This window comes from Ambystoma mexicanum, chromosome 5q, assembly GCF_040938575.1.
Source record: "Ambystoma mexicanum isolate Mex_15411 chromosome 5q, UKY_AmexF1_1, whole genome shotgun sequence".
Lineage (NCBI taxonomy): Eukaryota > Metazoa > Chordata > Amphibia > Caudata > Ambystomatidae > Ambystoma > Ambystoma mexicanum.
In genome coordinates, this window is record NC_090933.1 from 1,042,815,298 (window position 1) to 1,042,842,665 (window position 27,368).

At 49.4% G+C, this 27,368-nt stretch overlaps 1 protein-coding gene across 1 annotated transcript in view; it reads right to left on the reverse strand.

Annotated features, from left to right (window-relative positions):
• EXT1 (exostosin glycosyltransferase 1) overlaps positions 1-27,368 on the reverse strand; it is a 616,826-nt gene that overhangs the window by 166,204 nt on the left and 423,254 nt on the right. Inside the window, exon 4 of the mRNA XM_069621540.1 lies at positions 19,525-19,644. Coding sequence (XP_069477641.1) covers positions 19,525-19,644 — 120 coding nt within the window. The remainder of the gene's footprint in view (positions 1-19,524; positions 19,645-27,368) is intronic.

Below are 27,368 nucleotides of genomic sequence, written 5' to 3' on the forward strand. Positions count from 1 at the left end.
GAATGGAAGGTCCAACACCTTGTTTTGCACTTCCTTAGAAAATGCAGCCACGCCTGCCGTGAGGTATCAACCCCAAGCATCAGGCCCCGAGCCGAGATGTCTACGTGGTGAGCCGCAGCCTCCAGGAGATCCTGGGGCAAGACCCTGGCATCGGAAAGGCCTCCTTTGAAGTCTTCCAGCTTCTCGACCGGGATGTGCTCCTCAAACTCCAACAGACCTTTCCACATCTGCATGTTAGCTCCCACCAATATCAATTCGGCGTTGGCCTGCCTGAGCTGCAAGGCCGAGTTGGCGAAGATTTTCCTCCCGAGGGAGTCTAGGAGCTTGTCCTCCTTTCCCAGGACCAGAGTAGCCGTCGTGGAAGAGGATGCTGCAGGCCTGGACTGCAAAGTGGCCGCAGCCACCACTGTGGAGGAGGGAGGTGGACAAGACGACATGGCCACCTCTTCCGAAGAATGCAGCTGTACCTCGCGTCAATCTTTTTATTGACAAAAAGTCCAGAGTGTGGCTTTTCCCAGACTATTCGGACCTCGGCCAGAACGCCTTCTGCAGGAACAGGCCGGTACGCTCCAAGAGAGACAGGGTGAACGCCCCAGAAAGCACACCCTCCTGCAGAGCAGGTGCCTAGGGCACCGGAACATCTAAGAAACTCATCATGTCCAGTACCCGGTCATGAAAGGCTCTAATAGAGCGGGGAAGGTCCTTGTTGTCCTGATCGCCTTGAGGGTCATCTGAGAGGTCAGGATCCTGCTGAGCCGTGTCAGGCACTGCCTTGTCCACTGGGGACAATGGAGGCAAAGGCGGGAGAGCGGGGGGGGGCACCACGGGAAAGAGGCGCCGGCGGAACCACCGGAGGAACAGGTGGAGCCGGAGGCGCCGGTGGACATATCTCCTTGAAAAGCCCTTTGAAATATTCCCTCATGGGGTCGGTGCGCATAAGCGCTTGAAATTTACCGAAAAAAAAGCATCCTCAGGAGATTGTTTCGGGATCTGAGGAGGCCTCTCATGAGGTGGACAAATCCAGGGACGTAACGGGGAAGGGTGCCACACCGGCCCCTCCACCGACGTATCCACATAAATCAAAGGAGCCGCCCCCGCGGGCAACAAAACATTGTGCGGAAGAGGCATCCGGGCGTTCCAATCATAAACCGGCCGGTAAGGATGCGCACAAGGGACCTTAGGTTCACCCAAGAGACCGAGCCCTACACCAGAAGCCGATGGCGTAGTTGTAGGGGTAGCACCTAAAATGGCCGCCGTGGTCGTGGCGGGAACAGGTGCCATTTTGTCCTCATCTGAGGGGAACTGCGGCACATGAGGAAGTGAGGCAGGGGTCCCCGTCGATGGATCAGGCGTCTTAATCTTAGTCTTAACATAAGGAACCTCGGCCAAGCCGGTTCTATGAGGCCTGGAATGTTTTTGTGACATAACCGCCAACTGAGCCTTCGAAGGAAGGACCCCGGCACTGCTGGTAAAAGAAGAACTTTGCTTCTTTGCCCCCTCAACAAATCTGGTGTCACCACAAGAGAGGGAACGGTGCGCTTTCACCAACAAAGCCTTGACCGGCCTCTCAGAACTGTTGGTAGCTTTAGCCAGGGCCGGTAACAGCCTTTTCTGTGCGGGCCTCGAACATCCGTTTGGTAACTACAAGCCCAGCCAAGGCCTCGGGGCGCACCCCGGTTTTGTTTTTGAGGGAAGCAGACAGAGGCCTCAGAGCAAACTCCGGTACCCCACGACTCAGTAGAACTGGGTCTACAAACAGCCCCCCCAGAGGAGGGGCCTCGGAGCGTACTCTGGTGTTCACAGGCCCCCTACGGAGACCCTTGGAGAAAACTCTGGTAGAATTATTAGGCCCAACGGGCACCTCAGGGCGAACCCAGGAAACAGAGCGATCAACGCCCCTCCCGGACCGAGAGGAACCCGGGAAGTCCGGGAACGTATCCCCGATCGGGGTGCTCTGAAAAGTAAAGAATTTACCGGGCGTTTTTTCTTCTCGTCGATGAATGCCTGAAAATGCAAAGGAGTTCGTCGGAACACCACCTCCCACCGCTCCAACCGACGTTTAAGTGCCCGGACCGAAAGGTAGTCGCAGTAAAAACAGGAGTCCCAACAGTGTTCCGGACCCAAACACTCTAAACAAAGAGGATGGGGATCTGCCCTCGCGAAGCGACGGTGACACAATGAACAATCTGGAAAGTCTAATTTGAAAGACAGACTAGGAAACTAACGCCAGCGAGAGCCATAGAGGAAAAAAGGGAAGAAAATCTTCTGAGGATGCAAGTGCGTCCGGCCCCGATCAAGCGGAGAAAAGGAAAGAAGGGCGATGCGCAGGGCGGAGCCAAGGTGGGCGGGGTTACGGCCGCGTGCCGGGCCCCACGCAGGAAAGAGGGACACATTTTTGAAAAAAATTTGGATGCTTTTTACAAAGTGCTCCGGTCCCGTCCCACAGGACGGAGAGATGTCCCACAAGTATGGAGGAAAGGGGACGGAACCTAGGAGTAAGGTGTGTACAGAACTCCTTGTTGCAGATTTGCAAATGGACTCTAGGGGAACATTTGCAATGAAAGCTATGGAAGCCCCAGTGCCTAGAGTAGAATGTGCTCTAGGCTTGAAGGGCAGTTCTCTCTTAGCAAAAGTGTAACAGTGGGATGCATTTGACAACCGACCTTGAGATGGCTGATAGAGACAGGATTCCCCTTCTCTACGAGCTGCCACTGAAACGAAATATTGGTTTGTTTTTCTCACTGGTCTAGTTATTTCTAGGTAAAACATGATTGCCCTGCGCACACCTAATGTGTGTAGGCTTCCTTCGGCCAAGTAAGTGGGATTCTGGAAGAAAGTAGGCAGTTCTATTGATTGGTTCACGTGGAACTTGGAAATAAATTTTGGCGCAAATCGAGGGCGAGTGCGCAGAACCACCTTATCTCTGAACTGTAACAAAAGGGTCTAGAACTGAAAGGGCCTGTAGTTGACTAAATCTCCTTATAGAAGGGATAGCCACTAGGAAGGCTGTTTTATAGGTAAGATCTTTGAGACCTGCCTTGTGCATAGGCTTAAAAGGAGACCCCATAAGTCTAGTCAATACCACATTTAGGTCCCATCGGGGGCTGGGTTAGAATAACAAAGTTACTCAATGTAGTGCCGACCTTACCCCTAGTCCATACTTGTAGGACATTCCGTCCTTCGGGACGGAAACAGAACACTATTGTCAAAAGCATCAAAAATGAAAATCTTTGTCCTTCTCTTTTTACGAAGAGTACCGCATGCGGCCATAACCCTGTGCTCCGCCCCGTGCATCGCCCTTCAGTCCTTTTCTAACGCCAGGTCGGCGACCATTTAAGCAATAATAGAGGATACTTAGAGTGGCCGGCGGGCGTGCGTATGGAGGAAAGTGGACTAGGAGTAAGGTAGTCACTATGTTGAGTAACTTTGTTATACTCTTACGTCCCGTCCCCTTCCCGCCATACTTGTGGGAGATTCCCAAGCACTCCTCAAAGGTCATACGGGTGGATGGAAACTCCTTACTGAAAAAGGTCAAGAACAGCCTTGCCGAAATTGAGCATCAGTCCTGGAGCTCAGGTCCAAGCAATAATGCTTACAAAAAGCTAATGGGGAAGCCCACACAAACGCTTTGGCAATGGTTTCCCAGGGAACATATTTTTGGAAGGCAACAGCAGCCTGTTTGCCACGTACAAGATGGGCATGAATGCCCTTTGGAGGTTGAAGGCCCCGATTGGTATACGCCTCAGATACAGGAGGCAATCCATCGGGAGATGTTAGCTTTTGAAGTGGGTTTCCCTTTCGGGTTTCCGAACGTAAAAGAGTTTGGAGGAGCCCCAGAGTTCGGTTGTTCTCCCCAGATAGAACTTCAGAGCTCGTCTGATAACTAAATTGTGTAAAACTCTCTCTGCATCTGAGGCTGGGTTCGGAAAAAAGACAGTAATGAGATAGATTGATTCAAATGAAAATCAGTCACTACTTTAGAAAGGAAAGAAGGATGAGTGCGAAGCACAACCTAGTCCTTATGGAAGGTGAGGAACAGGTGTTCCACGGGCAAAGCTTGAAGCTCGCTTACTCGCCTTGCCGAAGTCACTGCAATCAGAAATGCAACCTTCCATGAAAGGTACTTTAGATCTGCCATAGCCATGGGTTCCAATGGTTTATGGCATAAGGCGTGGAGATCCACATTTAAATCCCATTTTGGAGGAGGATTACGTACAGGTGTAAAAAGATGTAATAGACGTGCAAAATGCTTTTTAATGACTGGGTTCGTCAAAGAAAACGAGCAGCTGTCAGTGGATAGGTAGGCGCAAAAGCAGACAAAAGTCCTACAAGAGAAGACATGAATGCCCGTAGCCACCAGATGAGAGATGAACCAAAGGACAGTGTCAATTGTACCATGTCTGGGGTTCGGCTGCTTAGCCAAACACCAGTTGCAAAACTGGAGCCACTTGCCCCTATACTGAGACTTTGTAGAGGGTTTCCTGGCCGCTTGGATAATGCGCATATTGTCCTCGGACAAGTTAAACTGCGCTAAGGTTTTGAATTCAGGCACCAGGCTGCCAAGCTGAATGATTGTGGGGAGGGGTGCCACATCTGCTGATCTCACTGCTGAAGCAGGTCGGGAATCAACGGTAGTCTGATCGGAGGACAAATCAACAGATGCTGAAGTTACGAGAACTAGAATCTGGCTGGCCACCAAGGAGCTATGAACATTAGAGTGCAATTCGATGTATTCCTGAGCTTGCAAAGTGACCGATGAATCAGAGGAATAGGCCTTTATGTTGTGCCACAGAATTTCGAGAGCTTCCCCTAGGGAGGAGGCCCAGAGACCATTCCTGGATGCATAAAGAGGAAGAATTTGTAGAATTCACAAAAAGGTCCACTTCCGGAGTGCCCCACTGTCATAAAATGGAGGACAGGACCTGCGTGTTCAGTTCCCACTCGTAGCTGGCCGCCGTCTGTCGGCTGAGTGAGTCCGCAGTTGCATTGAATTGAGCCAGAATGGTTACCGCCAGTAGCCAAATGCTGTGCTGAACGGCAAGGTCCACAAGAGGTGGTGATTTGGTACCAACCTGCTTGTTGATATGAAACCGACAGTTGTCCGTGCGGATGCGGACCACGCTGTTCGCGATGGACAGTTAGAAAGCTTTCAGCGCCAGAAAAACAGCTAGGAGTTCCAAATAATTTATATTAAACTGCCCGTCATGCATCGTCCATAGATCGAAAACCTGGAGATGATCCAGTGTTGCGCCCCACCACAGAAGGGAGGAGTCTGTGGTAATAATCACTTGTGAGCAGGGCTCCTGAAAGGAGGCACCCACTAAGCTTGTTGGTCGAAGACCACCATAGAAGGTCTGCCATCATGCAGGATGGAACTGGGATCATCTTGGAATCCAAGTCCAGAGCCTGACACCAAGAGCTTCGAAGAGCCAGCTGCGTACACCTCATTTTGAGACGCGCAAGAGGAAGAGCAAGTACACTCGAGGCCATGAGGCTCAGAAGTCTCTGAAACCACCAAGCTGTCATGTGCTCTGACCGGATGAAGAGCCGACATGTGGCGGATAGATCCGCAATCCTGTCCGCCGTCAAATACACCCTGGAGTCGATCATGTTCGAAAAGAAATCCAGGAAAATCAGGTTTTAGGAGACCATCATGGAAGATATCCGCCAGTTCACCGACAGCCCAAGATGGAACAGGAGCTGGAGGAGAGACTGGAGATTGCTCAAAGCAGTCAGTGGACAAGGGCTGTGTAGAAGCCAGTAGTCCAAATACATGAACACCCTAGAGCCGAAGGAAAGCTGCGATGATTGACATCTTCGTAAAGACACGCAATGCCGAGCTGTGGACAGAAGAGTACACATAATTGAAAATGCACCCCTCCCAGGGAGTACCGCAGATATTTTCGGTGCTGCCTCCATATCAGGATGTGCATATATGCACCCTAAAGGTCCACTACACTGAGCCAGTTGCCCTTCGAAGAGAGGACTTTATTTGGCCGGGTGTGATCATCTTGAATTTCTCTTGGGGAAAAGAAAGGTTAAACTGGGAAAGGTTGAGGATGGTGCGCAGGCCAGCCTGGTTGGCTTTGGGCACTGAACAGACAGGAGTAGAAGCCCTCCCCTTGTTCCCCAAGGGGAACAGGTTCCACTGCCTTGAGGTCTATAAGCCTCTGAACCTCGGCTCCAAGGGAGGGCGTCCCGATCTTTGGAAAGTAGGGTTGACGGATGGGGTAGGGGCAAGCAAATGTCCACCCGAGCGATGGACAAAACCCACCGGTCTTCGGTGATGGTCTGCCACGCCTCCAGATGAGACGAGATTCATGCTCCCACCGGAGTCTCGTGCGACTGACAAAATATCATTTTTGCTCTGCTCTCCAACCTTGACTAACATTCCCTCTGTCCTCATCCTACTCTCGCTCTCTTCTGCCTACGACACGGTCAACCATACCATCCTGCTCAACCGTCTGTGATAACCTGGCTATCACTGATCAAGCTCTGGCCTGGCTGACCACCTTCCTCGCCAATCGACCCTCCAAGGTCCAACTGGGGTCCAATCATCTATTTTCCTCTCTACATCTGGTGTTCCCCAGGGGTCTAACCTCTCACCCTGGCTGTTCAACCAATACCTGGCAACTATTGCCATTTTCGGCTCAAATTTCCAGTGCTACGTTGACGAAAACTCATTTTCAGGCTGCTCTCGGCCATCTCGGCCACCTCCTCTCCCTCTTTCAAATCTGACTGCTTACCTGCGATTCAAGATTGTTGTGCCACCAATGAACTTTGTCTGAATGCCAGCAAGACAGAGATCCTCATCGGCACACCTTCACCATCCCCCCCCCCCCCCTCTGGCCGGCCTCTCTTGGCCCTCCTCCTGCCCCCACCTGCAAGGCTAAGACCCTCTGGGTCATCTTTGACTCCACACTTTCCTTCTCCGCCCACATCTGAGATCTCTAAAAAGTCAAACTTCGTATTTCACCTCCTCAGAGGTACTCTGCCTTTCCTCTCCTTCCCGCAGAAGCTCACGTTCTCTCAAGCTCGGTCCTCTCTAGGTTGGACTATTGTAACAGCCTCTTTCTAAATCTACCCACCTCTACTCTCCGCCCACTGCAACTAATCCAGAACAGGACTGCGAGACTTGTCCTTGGCCTCAAGCCCTGGGATCTTCTCTCTCCAGCTCTGAAATCTCTCCATTGGCTTCCAGTGGATGCAAGGATTAAATTCAAACCCTCTGCATTGTCCACAAGGCTTTCTGGGGCCTGGGTCCAAAATACCTTCAGCTATCCCTCTCCAAATACCTCCCCTCTCGAGCTCTTTGCTCCTCTACCTCCAACTCCCTCAGGGTCAGTCATTTTTCAAAGAAACGAGCTGGGGGTAGAGCTCTCTTCGGCTGGGGCCTCCCTCTGGAACAGCCTCCCTGCCACTCAAACTTGAGGCGAACCATCTCCGGTTCTGGAAGCACCTCAAGACCTTCCTCTTTGCTTCTGCCTTTGCTCCCCCTCTCCCCTGCTGATCCGCTCTCTTGGCACTGTGCACCTGGCCACCCTCTGTCCCCTGCGCCCAATACCTGCTCACCCTGCCACCCTCCTGTACTGCCTCCTGGCCACCCCTTGCACTGGGGACTGTAGCTGTACCCATACAGCCCCCCTTTCTTCTTTGTCTGCACTTATCAGACTTATTCAGTTCTGCTGAGGTAAACACAGCACTTGCCACTTGCTGGCTGCACTACCACTGTTTATTGCCTCCATTATCTATTTGTATTTTTTTTATTATTTATCTGTTCTCCTCTGCTCCGCACTTTCCACTCTCCCCCTTCCATGCACTTACCCCTTTCCTTTTCCCATGCACTTGTGCGTTTTCAATGTCACTGGGCCTAGTAAGATCGCTGTTTGTTCTCCCCTGTTCCCCTCCCTTGCCTTGATGTGCTCTGAAACACTTGTGTACGAGCACGAGACAAAAACTATCATATTGCAGATTCGTCGGAAGCAAGACTACCTGCCCCTGGAGAGGAGGCTGATGGCCAAGAGAAAAACCAGCCATGTTTGACGGGTGCCACCAACCGGAGGTTCAGTTCGCGCGCCGGGCGCTCCTGAAACCCCCTGAAGCTAGAGAAGGATCGAGACCATGACCTCTGTGTATAAGGGGCCTTAGCTGGGACCTTTGCGAGGACAAAGATTTGGTGGTTTGGGTGCCCGCCTTGGTCTTTGTAAGTTCCTCATCCATAATTCCTTGCCGTCGAAGGGAAGGTCCAGAACTTTATCTTGCACCTCCTTTGAAAACTTTGTCGCATGGAGCCATGCCTGTCGAGAGGTGTCAATTCCCACCATAAGGCCTCGAGCCGAGGTTTCTACAGGGTGAGCCGCAGCTTCCAGCAAATCTTGTGCCAACAACCTGGCGTCTGACAAACCGGCTTTGAAGTCATCTAGCCTATCCGCAGGAATACACTCCTGGAAATCGGCCAACTCCTTCCACAGTCTCATTAGCTGCAGCCAGGATGAGCTTGGTATTTGCTTGACAAAGTCGGAGTGCTGAGTTGGCAAAGACTTTGTCCAAGGAGTCCAGAATCTTGTCTTCCTTGCACAGAATCTGAGCCGCAGCCGTTGAGGTCGCAGAGGCCACCTAGGATTGAAGCGCGTCTGCAGCTACCACCGTCGAGGAAGGGGGCAGACAAGACGCCAAGGCTATCTCCTCAGAGATGGAGCCTGTAACGGGCGTCAATTCTCTTATTGATATGTAGCCCGGTGTGGGGCTTACCCTAGACCTTACGGGCCTCAGCCAAAACATCCTTCTGGAGGGACAGGCCAGTGCGCTCTTGTGGTGACAAGATGAACGCTCCTGAAAGCACCCCCCTTCTGCGGAGCCGGAGCCTCAGGTACTGGAATGTCGAGGAGGGCCATCATATCTAGAACCCGGTCATGGAATATCCCGATCTGCCCGAGGGTCAACCAGTAAGTCGGAAGCAGACAGCTGGGCCGTCACAGGTTTTAAAGTGCTATCCCGTTCTACCGGTGCCTTCCCTATGGGAGACAGCGGGGGTAGGGGGAGGAAGAGCTGGAGGCGGGTCAAGAGGAAGAGGTGGTAACACCGCAGGAGTTGCTGGAACTGACGGGGTGGAAGGTGGAGCCTTAAAATACTCCTTTATAGGGTCAGAGTGCATGAGCCTCTGAAATTTCCAGAAAAAATACATCCTCTGAAGATGGTTTAGGCGCTGGGGCAGGCAGAGGCCTCTCATAAGGGGCATCCCCCCCCATGAATGCAATGAGGATGGTTGCCAGGAAGGCCCACCAGCAATCAGGACCGCATAGACCAGTGGAGCAGAAACAGGTGGAAGCGAGACAGTATGAGGCAGCGGCATCCGAGCATGCCAGTCATAAGAAGGGTGGAACAGGTTTTTACCTTCCCCGTGAGGTGGAAATGGCTACTCAGCCCCAAAAAGAAGGTTCCCAGCACCCGTCGCAGAGAAGCATCCAGTTACCCTTGAGTTAGGTACGCTATTTAAGTAATAAACGAAACGTAGGCGCAAGGGAAGAATCCAAACAGCCACCGTGGACCAGGAGGGGTGGGCCGCCATTTTGTCGATGCCTGAAAAGAACTGCGTCACATGTGCAGATGAGGTAACCTTCTCCTCAGGCTGGTCAGGGACTTAAGTAACACCTTAGCCTTAACACAAGGATCCGTGGCAGAGCAGGTACTGGGGGTCTTGGATGTTTACTGGACATCTAGGCGGTGGCCCAAAAATTAGCCTCCAGAGGAACCTCAGCAGGGCCGGTAACAGAGGAGTTACGGTATATAACCACCCTCTTTGGCCCCTAGACAGAACCGGTATCACCGCGTCCGAGCACGGGAATGCTGAGGAATCCACCTCACAGACAAGACCTTCAGAGCAGGTCCCTCTGTTTTGTCGGTACAAACCTTAGCCTCAAAAAGAGGAAACTCTGGTTTCCTCCCGGTACGTGTAGCTCCCTCGTGAGGGGCCTCAAGCCGTGGCTTGGTACAGAAAACTCCAGAAAAGAGACCTGAGGGCATACCCCAGTGTCGAAATTCACATTCGAACTGGGCTGAGGTTTAGCACCAGACAGGTGAACTTCGGAACGTGGTCTGGTCTTTGCAGGTTCATCGTGGGAACCCTCTAAAACTCTGGTACACCTATTAGGCCTGCAAGGCACCTCTGGGAACCCCTGTGGTGGTAGAGCTGCTTAAGCCCCTCCCAGACTGACCTAGGCCAGGGTACCCTAAAAAAAAAACTTACTGGGCGTCTCTTCTTTACGTCGATGAAAAGCTGAAGATGAGGTGGAGTAACACGCTGAAAAACGTCCTCCCACCGCAGAAGACAGCGCTGGAGTGCCCACACGGAGAGGGAATCCCAGTAGAAACACGAATCCCAGCGATGGTCCAGACGGAGACACTCCAAGTAGAGAGAATGGGGATCTGCCCTAGCGAAGCAACGTTAGCATTAAGAGGACAAATCCGAGACGCTCCGGCATAGATGGAGGACTAAGCAACCGCAGAACCGGAGCTGAAGAGCAACACAACGGGAACAAAAAATCTTTCCTGGTGATGCAGGTGCGTGCAGCCCAGACCGTGCAGAGTAAAATACTGAAGGGTGATGCGCGGGGCAGAGATCAGGAGGGTGGGGTTAGGGCCGTATGCGATGCCCCACATAAAAAGGACAAATATTTTCATTTTTGATGCTTTTTGAAAAAAGTGCTCCGGTCCCGTCCAGAAGGACATAATGTCCCACAAGTATGGAGGAAAGGGGACAGGACGTAGGAGTAATGGGGGATGAATTCTTTTAACCCCTTGCATGAAAGCCTTAATAACTGGTATTTTCCACCACGACACCGTCTGTTGTGACCTAGTGTAGGCTGAGAGAGCAGCTAAGTGAACCTTCAGGGAATTAAACACCAGGCCCCAGTCTAGTAGGCATGTCAGGTACAATACAATGTGAGTAGGACAGCAGTCAATAGGCCTGATGGCCTTGGAATTGCACCAGATAAAGCGCTTCCATTTACTGGAGTAGCAGTATCCGGTGTTAGAGTTCGGGCACCTACAACTCCCTCAGAGATGCATGGACATACTTAGGGAGGCGAGAAAACCTATGACCTCAGGAGACAAGCCGCTAAATTCAGGGTTTGCAGGCATGGGTGAAGAGTCTCTCCCACCCCCCCCACGTCTTGGGATAACATGTTGTACAGGCAAGGCAGTTTCATTGGTGGAGATAGGGATATCTCCATCAGATGAGAACCAGGGTTGGCGGGCCCACATGGGGGCCACTAATATCATGGTGACTCGTTCCTGGTGCATCTTGTGCACAATCTTGTTGAGTAGGGGAGTCTTGGGCAGAAACATTTCCCTGACCATGTTATCCAGAGACCGTTCCCCTTGGATCGGTCCAGGGAGTACCTGGAGGCGTAATCTTGGCATTGAGCATTCTCCAGAGTTGCAAACAAGTCGATCTTTGGGAAACCCCATTGTGCGAAAGCTTTGGAGACTGTCTGTGTAGTCTCCATTCCTACTCTACGGGCAGTGGGAAGTCTCTGCTGAGCACATGCGCTAGAAGATTGAGTTCCCCTGGATCGTGTTTAGACAACAGGAACATCCTGTGTTTGAGAGCCCATTTCCAAATGTTCTGGGACAGCTTGGATAGCCCTGGAGAGTGTGTGCCCCTTGCTTGTTGAAGTAGTACATGGCCGTGGTGCTGTCTGTGAGAATCAGGAAGGTCTTACCCTGTAACTGACTGGAACCCTTTCAGTGCTCTGAATACGGCTAACAGCTCCAACAGACTTATGTGGTTGGATGCTGCTTCTGGGGACCACACGGCATGTGCCGTCTGATGAAGCAGGTGAGCCCCCGAACCTGTGAGAGAGGAGTCTGTCGAGAGAGTGGCTTCTACTGCGGGGGTGGTGAAGGCCTTTCCCTTCAAGGGGTTTTCCCTCGATCACCACTGCACAGAGAGAACAAGGGCTAGCGAGACAACCACCAGATCTTCCCATTGTCCGCTGGCCTGACACCACTGGCTGTTGAGCCACTCTTGCATAGGACGCATGCGCAGACGCGCGTGAGGAACTAAGTTAATGGAGGACGCCATCATTCTTAACAGTCGGATGGCTTTGCGTAGTAACCTCTCCACTGGCTATATATGGAGGGATCTGAAACAGCATCTTTTCAACCCTCTCGGAGGGGAAGACCAGGCCATCTTCTGTTCGAATTAGAGCCTCTAGGAACTGTTTGACTTAACTGGGTTCTAGGCTGGATTTCTTCTCGTTAATGGAGAATCCCAGGCTGAATAAGTGGTCTATCGTCTTGAGTGTTCAACAGGCATGTTCCGTAGGAATCCCCCGTTATGAGCCAATCGTCAAGGTAAGGATAAACCGGAATGGATTCCTCCATATATAGCCAGTGGAGAGGTGACTGTAGGCAAAGCCATCCGACTGTTAAGAATGATGGCGTCCTCCATTAACTTAGTTCCTCGCGCGCGTCTGCGCATGTGTCCTATGCAAGAGTGGCTCAACAGCCAGTGCTGCTGCCACCACCAGTACCTTCGTAAACACCCTTGGCGCCGAGGCAATGCCGAAGGGCAGTACTTTGAACTAATAGTGCTTGTCTTCCATCATGAACCTTGGGTATTTTCTGTGTGCCAGCAACATTGAAATATGAATGCATGTATCTTTCATATCCAGTGTTGCCATGTAATCCCCCTGTTTCAGCAGAGGGATAATGTCCTGCATTGTGACCATACAAAACCTTTGAGGTATGACAAATGTGTTTGCTGGGCGCAAGTCTAGCACAGGGCGCATGATGAGATCCTCTTTGGGTACAAGGAAGTACACTGAATAAATACCCTTGTTTACCTGTAGAAGAGGGACGACTTCTATGGTGCCCATTTCCTGCAGGATCTTGACCTCTTGCAGCAGGATGTGTAGGTGTTCCAGCATCAGGCGTCTTGATTTTGGCGGTCTGAATTGAGATGGTCGGCAACATTCTATGCAGTACCTGTGGGCAATTGTCTTGAGCACCCACTGGTCCGTTATACCCTGCCATGCATGAAGGAATGTTGCTTAACGTCCCCTGACCAGGAAGGCATGGGCGGGGACACGGATCTGAGGGTCATTTCTGACCTGAGGCCAGGAAGCCTCTGGGGGTGGAATTCCAGCCTCCACCCTTTCCACGGCGTTGTCCTCTAGGTGTATACATGGTGGTGTTGGATCCTTGCCCTGAAGACCAGTTGTTTCCTGAACAATACTGGTTTGAGGGGAGCGAGATTGCCCATGAAAGGGAGAGCCGTCCCCTCTCTGTTGTGAAGGCCTTTGGGAAATCTAGTTTAAGGTCTTGAGTCTCATGTTCCTTCTTAGCTGTCTGAAGTGCTTCGTCCACGGCATTGCCGAACAAGTTGGTTTCCTCAACTGGCTTGTTTATTAAGGCTGCTTGGGTTTCAGGCTTAAAACCAGAGTGCCTCAACCAGGCGTGCTGGTTTAGTAGTGTACCCTGGGCCAAGGGTCCTTCCTGCTGTTTCAGCAGCGTCCGTAGTGTTCTTAAGAATGTTGTGGTTGACTTGTTTGCCTTCTGAAAAAAAAAAAAAAAAATCACAAGCAGTTTAGCCCGCATTGGTTGGGGACCTCTAGAAGGCCCTCTTGTAACAGGTTCCAAAGTACATCTGAGTAGGTAGCCAACAGCGTTCTGTTGTTGGCTATTCGGGTGGAGAATGCAGCAGCAGTCGTAACCCTTTTTCTCAGTGCATACAACGTTTTGCCTTCTTTATCAGGGGGTGCCTCACCGGCAGACAGGGGGAACACCTGCCCTCTTTCTCGTAGTCGTAACTACCAGTGAATCTGGACTGGCATGCCCTTTAATGTAAAGGGGGTCGGTAGGAGAAGGGTGAAACAACTTCTCTACCCTGGGATTAACCGCCCTCGCCTGGGCTGGTGTTAACAATGAAGGCACCAGACATCTCTTGATCGAGTTCAGTAAGGGAATGGCCTGACTGGCAGGAGGCTTTTCCTTCAGTATGTCCTCTACAAATTCTGAATCCTGCACAGCCTCCTGTGTGCCGATTGTTCAGCCGCCTACTTTAAGATGGCATTAAATGCCATCTGATCATCCACAGGTGAGGCCTGACGGACTGGAGTGGTAGGAGGAGAATCCATACACAGAGCGTCAGAGTCCGGTGTAGGAGACGGGGAAACACAAACTTGATCAACCAGATGGCTGTCTTCCCAATTATACATGGGATCAGCAGGATCATCAGTAGGGTCCCCAAAGAGATCATCCTGTATGTAGGTATTGATTGGCACCTCGTCATCATTAAGGTCAAACACTCTTCATGAGGATCCTCAAAGGTCCTCTGAAACGTAGCCGTAGGCGTATAAGGAAGCTCCTCACAAGGCCTCTTGGGAGCAAACCTGAGAATTCAACAAACTTCTCCAGTCTGTTCATGCACCCCTCAAACCTCTCCCTGGTCCATGATGATGAACCAGAGGAGTCCAGGGGAGGAAAGGGATATTCTTGATGATTTTCCTCTCCAGAACATCGAGATTTTCTTACTAAAGTCTTGGATAAAGACAAAGGGCTCTCGGAGTACTCGGAGGCTCTGGGCGTTGTGACGTGCGTCTAGACGCGCCTTTAGGCCGTTCTGTTTTGACTGTTACTTTTGTTTAACCCTCGAAGCGATCCTCAGGATAGCAATACGCTGATGCTCGGGGTTACAGGGAGGTGACACTGTTGAGCTGGTGTCTGCATTGTGGCTTTTGGCACCACTGGGGCCTTAAGCGGTGTCAGAGCCTTCTTCTGAAGCATCTCGATGGCCGCGTGTGATTTGGTGCTAGCGCCCTTACTTTTGGACTGCCCGGACGCATTCTGCTGTCGCGGGCAGGGCTGTCGATCATTAAGATCAGCGGGCACCGCTGAAGTATCCAATGTGCCCGTTGGACCGTCAAAGCAGAACCGTGGGTTGTGTGCTTAGTGTGGGAATTAGGTGCGTCCCTGTCGCCGGGATGTATAGTGCCCAAAGGTAGGACTCACATCGTGCCCATCGGGGCTGGGGATGGATGCTGCGGATCGCAAACTCTCTGTGGTAATGTCAATGGCTTCCAAGTGGAGCTTTGGTCATCGCTAATCCCTTTGTCACACTCGGCGGCTTTGGCAGTGGGGGAATTACTTTCGGCCTGCGACATACCGTAGGTCGCCCACTGCTTCAAACAGCGCTCCTTAATAATCTTAGGCCGTAGGAATTTACAGGCTGCACAGGACGCTTCGTTGTGGTCGAGGGGAAGATAATTATGCACAGACGGTGCTAGTCTTTCCACTGATATTTTGCCTTATAGGAAGGACAACATTTAAATTGAGTCCTGTCCATAGCGCAGGATAGTGATAGTGACGACAAACCCAAGGGAACAAAGAGGGGAAAAGGAAAGGTATTCTTGAAAAGAATAGGACCACCCCGACCCCACTCGCTCTACTGGACAGGCCGGCCAGAAGGCCGGGCCACGTGGTCAGCAGCGCCGACTGGATCAACAGAAGTCTAAATTCCATTATCAGCAGTCTTCGGCAGTGGCACAGGAATCAGCCATTGAAGAGAGTGACGATGAGAATAAACGACCGAAGGTCAAGAAATATAACAAAGCAATGTTTTATGAAGAGCTCCGCATTAGGACGACCAGGGCTATAGGCACAGAATGTGATTCTAAGCAGATTAACTAGCATCAGAAATGCATTTCTTAGTAGTAATAGGACTACATCCATTTTCCTCTGGCAGAGAAAACAAAAAGTCCATCCAGGCTGAGGTGTCCTTGATGCTTTGCAAACGTAGTCAAATACATTTCGGTAGAGCTGTAACTGTCAAAGAGGATGGGGGCTTAAATAGAAGAGGTAAGCTTGAACTTCAAAAAAGGACAGCAACAGAATGGTGAGAATGGTTGTAAAACATAGTGGAACTGTTACAGTAAAAGTAGTGGAACTCTGTGCCCAATTGTTGTCGATAACTTCAACCAATGTCTCAACCCATGGTCAGTGGAACTTTACAGAAGCACATCCATTGTATGTAGATTATTTTGACTATTTATATAGCATGGACCTTGGCCTCAAGGGCGGCGATGTGCACAACAAAAGGTTGTTTACAAAAGATTGGGTATTTACAGACGGGTTTGGTGTTTCTTTTCGATCATCATGGAGGGGGGCGAGCCTCCGGTCTGATGACAGAATTCCAGAAGGTGGGAGCATAAGCCGAGATATCTTGTTTCTAGGTCTTACCATTAAATGACCTTTAGGGTTCTAAGCATTGAACTGGAGGTATGTAAGGAGGGTGTGAAGAGGATGTTAATGGGCATTTGTACCGTGAACTATCACCACCGAAGTGGTCCCCTTGCGCTCTGGTGGCTCTGAAAAAGGGGAGGAGAGGGAGGGTGGGTTAGTGGGAATAAGCTGGAAAAGTGCAAGAGAGCAATGATTTGCTGTTGACAGCCTCAGCCCGGTGGGTCCGTTGGCTGGGCTTGGGGTGTTTTATGGTCCATAGTCGTCATGTGCTGTTGTGCAAGTCTATGTGTGGTTTGTTTTGTTGTTGCATTGTTGTGAAGTTTGTGCGGATTGCTGCGTTTTAGGCTTGTGGTTGTGTTTGGTTATAGTTTGAGAGGTGTATGCAGACGGATGGAATTGTTAGTTGGTTAGTTGGCATTGCTGTCCTTGCAATTGTGGGATTCCATATAGGTGCGGTACAAGCTAACGGTCACATTTCTATCTAGATGCAACGCAAGCTAGGTTCAGAATTCTAAGTGTGGTGCATGCGAAGAATCACATATGCTAACAATCACATTTCTGAAATTCCATCTAAGTGTGGCATATGCTAACGATCCTATTTCTATCTAGATGCAACGCGGGCTAAGCTTGAGAATTCCATCTAGGTGTGGCATATGCTAACAGTCACATTTCTATCTAGATGCGACGCATGCTAGGTTCAGAATTCTAAGTGTGGTGCATGCTAAGAATCACATATGCTAACAATCACATTACTGAAATTTCATCCAAGTGTGGCATATGCTAAATCATTTTATCCAGATGCGACGCGGACTAAGCTTGAGAATTCCATCTAAGTGTGGCATATGCTAACAATCACATTTCTATCTAGATTTGGCGCAGGCTAATCTTTGTGGTTCTCTCGGGGTATGGTACTAGTTAACATTATTCTGCAGGCAGTGTTTGCTGTCCAGCCATGAACAGGTTTAGGCTGGTGGTCACATCTCTCTAATAATGCATGGTGTAGGTCTGTAGCGTCTAGGCCATTGAAAGGTAAGTTAGAGTGGCAGGAGCTTTCTGGAGTAGAGTAATTTCTCTACCCCCCCACACTCATGCCAGCACTTACAGTTTTGTCGGTGTCTGGTGGCTTCATTGGCTTCCCCTGCTGACACCTGCAGACACATCTTGGAACTGCCAATGTGAGAGCTGCCCTTGTCCTTGGGCCCTTAGCCGCCGGGCAGAGAGCTCCCCTGGGAGGGTCAGTTATGGCCTTCTGGTAGACCAATCAGGGTCTATGGTGCGCTCACTTCAAAATCGCCAGCAGAATGGAGAAAAAGCTGCGGTGCAGGCTCTACGGCCTCCCTTGGTTCAGCTACAGATCAGCCAATCAGGGCAGAGGAGAGGCGGGAACAGATTGGGAAGCAGGAAGTTCAAGCCACGGACAATCACTGCACACGCGGTGCAGGGGGTACACCTGCAGGCCCCAAAAAGGATGTTACAGTGAGGCAGGGCCTGGGTCTATGGTGCGCTCACCTCAAAAATCGCCAGCAGAATGGAGAAAAAGCTGCGGTGCAGGCCCTACGGCCTCCCTTGGTTCAGTATGCAGAACCACCTTAACTGAATCAATACAGAAGCTTACAGCAACCTGGTCGAGGTGATCACCAGGAAGGCAGTCTTTCATAAACTTAAGGAGGCCTGATGCATAGGCCCCATTAGTTTCAACAGTACCACACATTCAGCTCCAACACAGGAAACTTCATTGGAGGGAATGTTCTGAAGAGGCCCTTGTGGAACCTCAATAAGCCTGAGCGACCATAGGGAGAGCTTGCCTGGAGCCTACGTGTTCTGGGATATGGCAGCCAAGTGGACTGTGATGGAAGCATGGGCAAGGCCAGACTTGGCAAACGCGAGCAGGTATGGAGAAGCTGTGGAGAGGTCTTGCACAGCAGTGAAACCTGTGGCTGGCACAACACTGTAAAATGCTTGTGCTTGTAGCAAGCAAGCACGGAGGGGGCTCTGGCCTTGGCTAGAATTTTCCCGCATTCTAAAGGCAACAAGTAGTGTACAATTTCTAAGATGTGAATGTGTGTGGAGGGTGAACTTGTCTACATATTGACAAATATATATATATATATATATATATACATATACACAGGGGGAGGAATGCCTTTTCTGCCCCAACCAAGATCTTAAAACGGGACAGCTCCCTGGGTACATTTTCTTTTAGATCTCCATACTTTGAGATTTGCAATCACAATGCCCAAAGCTAAAGACAGGACAAAGAACCTGGGGTGGCCGGGGGGAGACACTATCTGTAAAGGTCATCAATCTCCCATTCAACAGAAATCATTTAAGGGAGATGGTCATACATATAAAACAGGGCAATTTCTGGCATTTAAAGGGTCAGTAACATTACTGCATAGACTAAACAGTACATTCTACCTGACCCGACAGGATTCCAGGATTACGAGATGGTCTCCTCCTGCAAACTAGACCAAATGCAAAAACTCCTAGAATGTTCTCTTTCAACCCCAGGTCAGGATTATTGAAATCCTCCAAAGAGAAAGTTCTTTGGTATCACATGAAGTGAATCCACATGAAAATGTGGTCATTTTATGGACTTCATTTCATTACTGGGAGGTGAAGTAAAAAGTTAATTGGGTGGGCGCACACTGCAATTACCTCTGAAATAGAACACATGCAATATGTAATGAAGCATGATTTTTACATTCAGATTCGTTTTGGTTGTCAGTTTTTTGGCGTGCATTTTGAACGCATAAGCAATGTCAGCACTCCCATTACTTGTCGAACAGTATTCCTTTAGCAGGCAACGGATCTGATGGCAGTATTCCATTACATCTTGAGCAGGTGGGCATATTAAGATACCATTTTGTTTTGCATGTGTGCGCACGTGCACACAGACACACTTTCATATGCTTTCATCTTCATAACCAATGACATCAACAAGCCGCAAAGGAGCACTTCATGTGTCTCTACCACAGCGAAATACTTGCAGGAATACTGCAGTTGTATTCTGGAATCAGTACGACATTTTACATTACACTGTAGCATCTTACATTTCATTGCGTTATCCTCTAGAAATTCTTTCCATATGTTAAACAGATTCCATTACCAACAATTAGTTATTTCCTTTGAGGCAACTAAAGAGGAAGAGGCTACTTCCTCAGCGTTCCCGCCAGAGTGTGCGTCATAGAAACAAGGTCAAGAAATAGCTGGTCTGAAAAGCATGGCAGACACACTGGAAGGATCAGCGCTCTGACAAAACAGACGACTGTTACTCACCTCTAGTGTAGTCAATACAATCTTCTCAACTGAAGAAAAATAAGCCTCCCACAAGAACTGCGTCTGCTGTCTAAGTGCTAGGATTTTATCCTGATGGATGGATCGGATTGTAGAAGGAATCTGTAATACAAGGTTGAAACAATCAGCTACAGAAGCAAACAACGTAACCCGATCAAATTAATACACTGCTGGGAATCCCCAACCACCCCATCCCGCCAGACCCAGCTCACTTACCCCATTTTATTTATTTATATGTGCTTAAAGTAGCAGGGAAAAGGTATGGGTTACCATTAAAGAATAGCTATATTGGACAAATGAATGAGACTTTTTTGTAATCTGAGTTATTGGAGAACATAGGTGACCTCCAAGACTCAGTAACACGTCAGCCTCCCCTTCTCCCTGGCAATGCTCAGTAAATCCTTAATGCGAAAGTCTGTCCATATTCTTATTTCTTTCCGGAACACAGAGCATGTTACACTTTGATATTCTTATCCCGACTAGCACAAAATACTGCACTAATCAGTACTACACAAACAACTATGAAAAAGTTCAAGAGGCATGCAACTCAGCATTTTTACAAATACCAACAAATCAGACGCGATTGATCACAAGTCAGTTTTTTCTGTGTTTTATACAATACTAATGCTGAGAGAAAAGAAAACCTATCTGAGTGTCGTTTCACTTTGATCACCCAATCTAACCCAGATATTTTTGCCAGGGAGCATATGTTCACTTCCATGTAATCGGATAGTCTTTTGCATTTTAACATTGTAATAGGAAAGTGAATGCAGTTTACATAGTTTTGAAATGTTCCCAGCATAGTCCTTTTAATAAAAGGAATCAATTTGGTAGAAGTCAGCTGATAACTTGCTATCGCAGTACAGGACACTGGCCACAAGCGAGTTAGAGCGCAATGACAATTGATAGGATTTGGGACACGGCTACAGTGGTGTACAACTGCCATGGCTTGTAGGTCAAGGACGTATGATTAGGCGTAGAAGGTGTAAAACATTTAGGAAAGGTCATTGAGGGAAACGTGACGAAACACTTTAACGGTACTCTTACATTTCCAAAGAGCCATGTAGACTATTTCTAGCAGACATACCGCAATGCTTATCGACTTGCAAACTAGTGTACTTTGTCTCATAACAAACAAGGCAGAGGACAGCAGTGAGTGCTTCAATATGTATACAATTGCATTCATCAGACAAAAATATCATCAGTCTCCCATCTGGAAATGTGTCTGAACCAAGTCTATCCATTGGCTGCTCTTCACTGCCATTGCTACTGTGATGCTTGAGGGGAATTGGAAGTTTATCTTCAGACCATATATTGGTTCAATCTGCATTTGAAGCAAGCACCAACTGCTTTTCAGCAGTGAGTAGTAAAGCTGATGAAAGGGAGCTCCGACAACAGCATACATAAATGTCTCTGGCCAGGTTAATCACAGAGCTTTAAGATGCAAGGACCACGACTTGAAATAAAAACTTACTATATGAAAAGCCTAGTGGAAAATCCAAGTGTAGTTCCATTTAAGTCTTAGGTCCGACCATGCCATGTGCACATGTCCAACATTACTGTACATTCCTGTTTAGAAACAATAGCTATTCTAAACAGCATCACTTGTGTCGCTGTAACCCATCAAACAAGACACTGGATTTAACATTAATGGCACTTGCACATTTTGGACAGGAAGACACTTCTGTCACGAGGAAATAGTTAGAAACAGTGAATAGTACAAAGTGGTCTATGAACAATTTCACATACAAAGGAGCAACTATTAAAGTAAAGTAAATGCACAAAGGGGAATTGCCACATCAAAATACTTCAAAAGTTCAGATACAACGTTGTTTGACAAAGTTACTCACTGCATTGACTACCTTACTCCTAGTCCATAGTCTCCTTTCCTCCATACTTCTTTTATGGGACATTCCGTCCATCGGGACAGGACCATAGCACTTTCAAAGCATTAAATAAATAGCCCCACCTTCCATTGCCCTTCAGTCCTTTTACATAGCCAGGTCAAGGACCATTTAGGAAAATAAAGGACACTTATTAGAGGGGATGGCGGGCGTATGGACGAAAGGGGACTAGGAGTAAGGTATTCACTATGGTGAGTAACTTGGTCATACTCCTACGTCCCGTCCCCTTTCCTCTATACTTTTGGGAGATTGCCACGCACTGACCAAAGAAAACGGAGGATGGAAATTTCCCTTATTGGAACAGGTTCTTAAGAACTGCCTGGCCAAACTGGGCATCAGCCCGGGAGCTCAGGTCAAGACAATGGCAGCAAAAAGCCAAAGGGGAAGCCCACGTAGCAACCTTGGCTATGGACTCCCAAGGGACATTTCTGGAAGGCAAAAGCAGCCGCTTAGCCATGGACCAAATGTGCATGAAATGCCCTTTGGGGACTGAAGGGCCTGAATTTTGTAGGCCCGGAGATACATGAAGCTATGCAACGTGAGATGCAAGCTTTTGAAGCAGATTTCCCTTTTGGGTCACCAAACGTAACAAAGTTGTGAAGAACTTCAAAATTTGCTTGTTCTGTCGAGGTAAAACTGACGTCTAGGTTGTGTAAAACCCTCTTTGCATTGGAGACCGGGTTCGGAAAGAAAACCGGTAAGGATATTGACTGGTTTACATGGAACTTGGACAATTTTGGGAAGGAAAGAAGGATCAGCACAAAGCACAACCTTATCCTTTTGGAATGTTAGGAACAGATGTTTGATAGAGAGCTTGAAGCTTACTTATCCTTCTCGCAGATGTTGCAATCAAGAAGGCCACTTTCCAAGAAAGGTACTTGAGCTCGGTAGTGGCCATAGGTTCAAATGGCTTATGACACAAAGCGGTGACACATTCAGGTCCCAGCTTGGATGAAGAGGCCTAACGGGAGCAAAGAGATAAGGAAGACCTACAAAATGTCTCTTGATGACTGGGTTTGCCAGTTAAAAGGAAGTGTCGGTAGACAGATGAGCCGCAATGGCGGATAGGCATGTCCTGCATGGTAAGACATGGATGCCAGAGGCTGCAAGGTTTGATATAAAAGACAAGACACAGTCAACAGAAGCTGGTCGAGGATCAAGCGGTTTAGCTAGACACCAATAACAAACTAAGCCATTTGCTCTTGTACTGAGCCCTTGTAGAAGACTTACGTGCCGCCTGAATTATGTGCAGGTTATCCTCTGAAAGGTTAAACTGCGCTAAGGACCAGAACTCTGGTACCAGGCCGCCAAGCTGAAGGATTGTGGGGAGGGGTGCCACAACTGGCGACTGCTCTGGTGGAAAAGGTTGGGCATCTGCACCAACCTGACATGTTTGCATATAGATCAGTGCTGCAGTTCCGAAAAGAAGAACCTGGCTGGACACCAAGGAGCTATAAAGAGTAGAGTGCAGTTGGAAGTGTTCCTGAGTTTCCAAAGCGACCGATGAATCAATGGCAAAGACAGAAGGGCATAAACCTTCATCTTGTCCCAAGTGATCTCCAGAGGGTTCCCCAAGGAAGATACTCCAAGAACGTCCCTGGAAGCATAAAGAGGAAGTTACCTGTTAATTGAGGTTGCAAAGCAGTCCACCGCTGGAGAATCTCATTGCTGGAAGATCCTGGTAAGAACATTGCTGTTCATCTCCCACTCGTAACTCGCCGCAGATTGGCAGCTCAGGGAGTCTGCCATAACATTGATGTGACCCGGAATGTGCACTGCCTGAAGCCAGACATTGTGCTGGATCGCCCAATTCCAAATCTGGATAGCTAGATCCACCAGAGTAGGGCACTGGTGTGCCCCCTGCTTGTTAATATAGAACATTGTTACGGAATTGTCAGAGCGAATTCGAACCACACTGTTGATGAGGGCTGAAAAGCTTTAAGTGCTAGAAAAACTGCCAGAAGGTCTAGGTAATTGAAATGGGACAGTCTGTCCTGGGGCGTCCACAGATCGTACACCTCGAGGTGACATACCCTTGCCCTGCACCCTAGAAGTGAGGAGTCTGTGGTAACCAGGTCTTGTGGGCAGGGCTCGTGGAAGAAGGTTCCCACCGAAAGGTTGCTGGCGGATGACTACCATGAAAGATCTGCTGTCATGGAGGATGGAACTGGAAAAATTTTGGAGTCTGGGTCCATAGCCTAAAACCAGCAGCTCCGAAGAGCAAGCCGAGTCTCATTTTCAGTTTTGCAAGCGGTAGGGCTAACATGCAAGAGGCCATAAAACCCAGGAGTCTCTGGAACCACAAGGCCGACATATGGGAGGACTGGACGAAAAGCTGGCACGTGGTCAATAAGTCTGCAATTCTGTCCTCTGCCAGGAACACCCTGGCACGGACGCTATCCCAATGGATCCCTAGAAAATTAGGTCTCAAGCAACCGTCAGATGATTTCTGCCAGTTCACCGACAGCCCCAGATGGGACAGGAGCTGGAGGAGTGACTGAAGATTGTACGATGCAGCTTGTGGACAAGGACTGCGCAGATGCCAATTGGCCAAATATGGATATACACGAATTCCCTGCAGTCTGAGGAATGCTACGATGACCACCATCATCTTCGTAAAGACACAGTGCTGAGCTGAGACCAAACGGTAGCACTCAATACTGGAAGTGTTCAGTTCCCACAGAAATACGCAGGTATTTCGGAAGTGGGCCCTAGATCAGTATACGCATGTAGGCGTCCTGAAGATCTACCACACTGTGCCAATCGCCCTTCTGGAGAATTGCTATTGGGGTAGGAAGAAATTGAAGTCGGAGAGGATGAGAATAGCGCACAGGTCAGCGTGGTTGGGTTTGAGCACTGTAAACAGACACGTGTAATAGCCCTCCTCCTGTTCCGATCTAGAAGTTTCTGTATCCCAGCTCTGAGGAAGGGCGACCCAGTCTACTGAAGAGGGTGGGGCAAGCGGAAGCCTGCCCGGGCAATGGACAAACCCCTTCGGTCTTCTGTGATGGTCTGCCACACCTCCATATGAGACTATTAATCGTCCCACAGGAGTCTCGTGAGACCGATGGAAAACATAATTTATATGGTTTATCAGCGCTTAGACCACCTGTTGCCAAAGAGGAGGCCGTTGATCGAGAGAAAAACCAGCCACCATGCTATTTTTGCTTGCGGCGAGGCCCACCAGCAGGAACATCTGCCTGGTGTGCATTGTTGTCTTGGAACCCTCTGAAACCTGAGAAGGACCTCGTTTGAGACCCCGACCTCCGAGTATAAGCTGCTTTAGCTGGGGTTTTGGCAAGGACCGACAAAGATCAAGCCTTTTGCGTGCTTGCCTTTATTTTGGTGAGTTCCTCATCCCTGGATGAGTGAACAGTTACTTACCTTCGAAGGGAAGATCAGTACTTTGCCCTGAACCACCTCTGAGAACTTCCTAGCATGTAGCCATGCTTGGTAGGAGATGTCTACTCCAACCATAAGGCCCCAAGCAGAAGTGTCAACATGATGGGCCGCGGCCTCCAGCAGTTCCTGAGCCAGCACTGGCATCGGATAAGACTCCTTTAAAACCTTCAAATCTGTCAGGAGGAATACATTCCTGAAACTCAACAAGCTCCTTCCACAGCTTGAGATTAGCAGCTGCCAGGATGACCTCAGATTTAGCCTGTCGCAGATGAAGAGCCTAATTGGAAAACACTTTTTTCCCCATGGCATTAAAAAGCTTGTCCTCCTTGGAAAGGATTTGAGACGCTGCCATGGAGGATATAGAGGACGGCTTGGACTGGAGCATAGCTGCTACCACCACCATTGACGAGGGGAGTGGACAAAGTCAATGGTATGTCTAACGCTTGTAGCGAGCGTCAATTTTCCTGTTCAGGTGCTGCACGGAATGAGGTTTTTCCCAGACCTTGCGGGCTTCAGCTACTAGATCCTTTTGTAGGAAAAGGCTAGTGCCTTCCTGTGTCAAAAGAGTAAAGGCTTCTGAAAATTCACCTTCTTGTGGAGCCAGAGGCTCGGGTGTCTGAATATCTAGCAACACCATCATATCCACAACCCAGTTATAAAAGTCTAACAGAGTGGGCAGATCTTCAGTATCCTGCCCGCAGCACATGGAACCTCAGACCCCGTGGGCAGACCTGACTGCGCAGCGGGAGTCTTAAGGATGGGTGATGGAGGAGTTGCCCCACCGGAAGAGGAGGAGGGGTTGGCACTACTGGAACCTGCTGAGTATTAGCCAGAGCAGGAGGGGGATCAAAGTGGGCCTTCATCGGGTCAGAGTGCAAAAGGGCCTAGAACTTGCCAAAAAAAAAACACACGTCCTCACAAGAAGGTTTAGGTATAGGATTGGGTAGAGGCTGCTCTGAAGGCGCATACCCCCAGGATTGCAAAGAGGCTGGTTGCCAGAACGCACCCCCCCACCCAGCTGGATCCATGTAAAATAAGGGTGCTGACATATGTGGGAGAGTGTGTGGCAGCGGAAAACTAGCACACCAATCCACTGGAGGGCGGTACAGATTCCTATTGTCCAAATTACGTGGAAATGTCTGTTCAGACCCAAAAACAGGCCCCTCTGTACCAGCCATTGAGAACATTGGTGTGAGAGAGGTAGCCAAAATGGCCACCTCAGACTGCGGGGGTTGGGCTGCTATTTTGTTACTGCCCGAGGTGAAATGTGTCACAGGTGTTATAGTGAGGCCATCGTCTCCACAGCGGTATCAGGGGACACTTTTTCCATTTTAGCCTTGTGACCAGGATCCTCGGCAGAGCCGATGCTAGAAGATCTAGAGCGCGCTTTTGCAACACCTTAGGATTCTGCTGAAGAATTAGTCCTCAGTGATCGAACCTCACCAGGGCCAGAACTAGAAAAACTAATGCCTGCCTTCTTTGCCCCCTCAGCAGGATCGATTCTACCACAGGATTGTGTGTGGGAAGGCTTAGGGTCACCCCCCCATAGCCAGAGTGCAACGAGGGGGCACCTTGATCTTGCCCTTTTTAATTAAAGCCCCTAGTCTGGCATCCTCAGCAGTAACCCCAGTGCTTTTAGTCGCTTTACTGGAAACCTCCAGACTAGTCTCGGGAAAATTTAGTTCCAGACTTTGGAAACCTTGGGAAGTACCCCAGTGAAAACAGTCCCAGAAATGCTGGGCTTAACTTTAGCCCCCAGATGGGGAACCTCGAATGAAGATCCGGTCCTGACAGCCCCCTAACAGGGAACCTCTGGAGTCCAGGTTAGATTCCTTTCGGGACACCTCATGGAGAGCCCTGGTACCAGAGCCACCTGGGCCCCTCCCTGAACCAGAAGACCCCCGGTATGGAGTCCCCTGTCCGCTGTGCCCTAAAAAAGAAGGAATTTACCACACGCTTACTTTTTTCCTCAATTCACTGAAGTAAAAGAGGAGGAATCGCTGGAACAACTCCCTCCCACCTGACAAGTCGACGCTGGAGTGCACGGACACAGAAGGAGTTGCAAGAAGCAAGAGTCCGACCGGTGTTCCAGGCCCAAGCACTCCAGACAGAATGGGCATCCAACCAGGTGAAATGATGTTCGCACGGAGAACAGGACACGAATCCCAGACGCTCCGGCATAGACGGAAGAAAGACGACCACGGAACCGTGGCAGGAATATGAAGGACAAGGGGAAAAAAATAAAAAATTCACTAAGATGCAAGTGCGTCTGACCCCACATAGAAAAGGACTGGAGGGCGATGCGGAGCTCAGAAAGGTGGGGCTTCGGTCACGTTCGGTGGCCCCACGTAAAAATAAAAAGGACCAAAAAAAAATAGTGCTTAAATGCTTAAGAAAGTGCTCCTGTCCCGATGGACGGAATGTCCCCAAAATAAAGTATGGAGGAAAGGGGACGGGACATATAATTCAATACTGAATTACATACTAATCAGCAGAGTGAACAAAGTACATCTGGACATT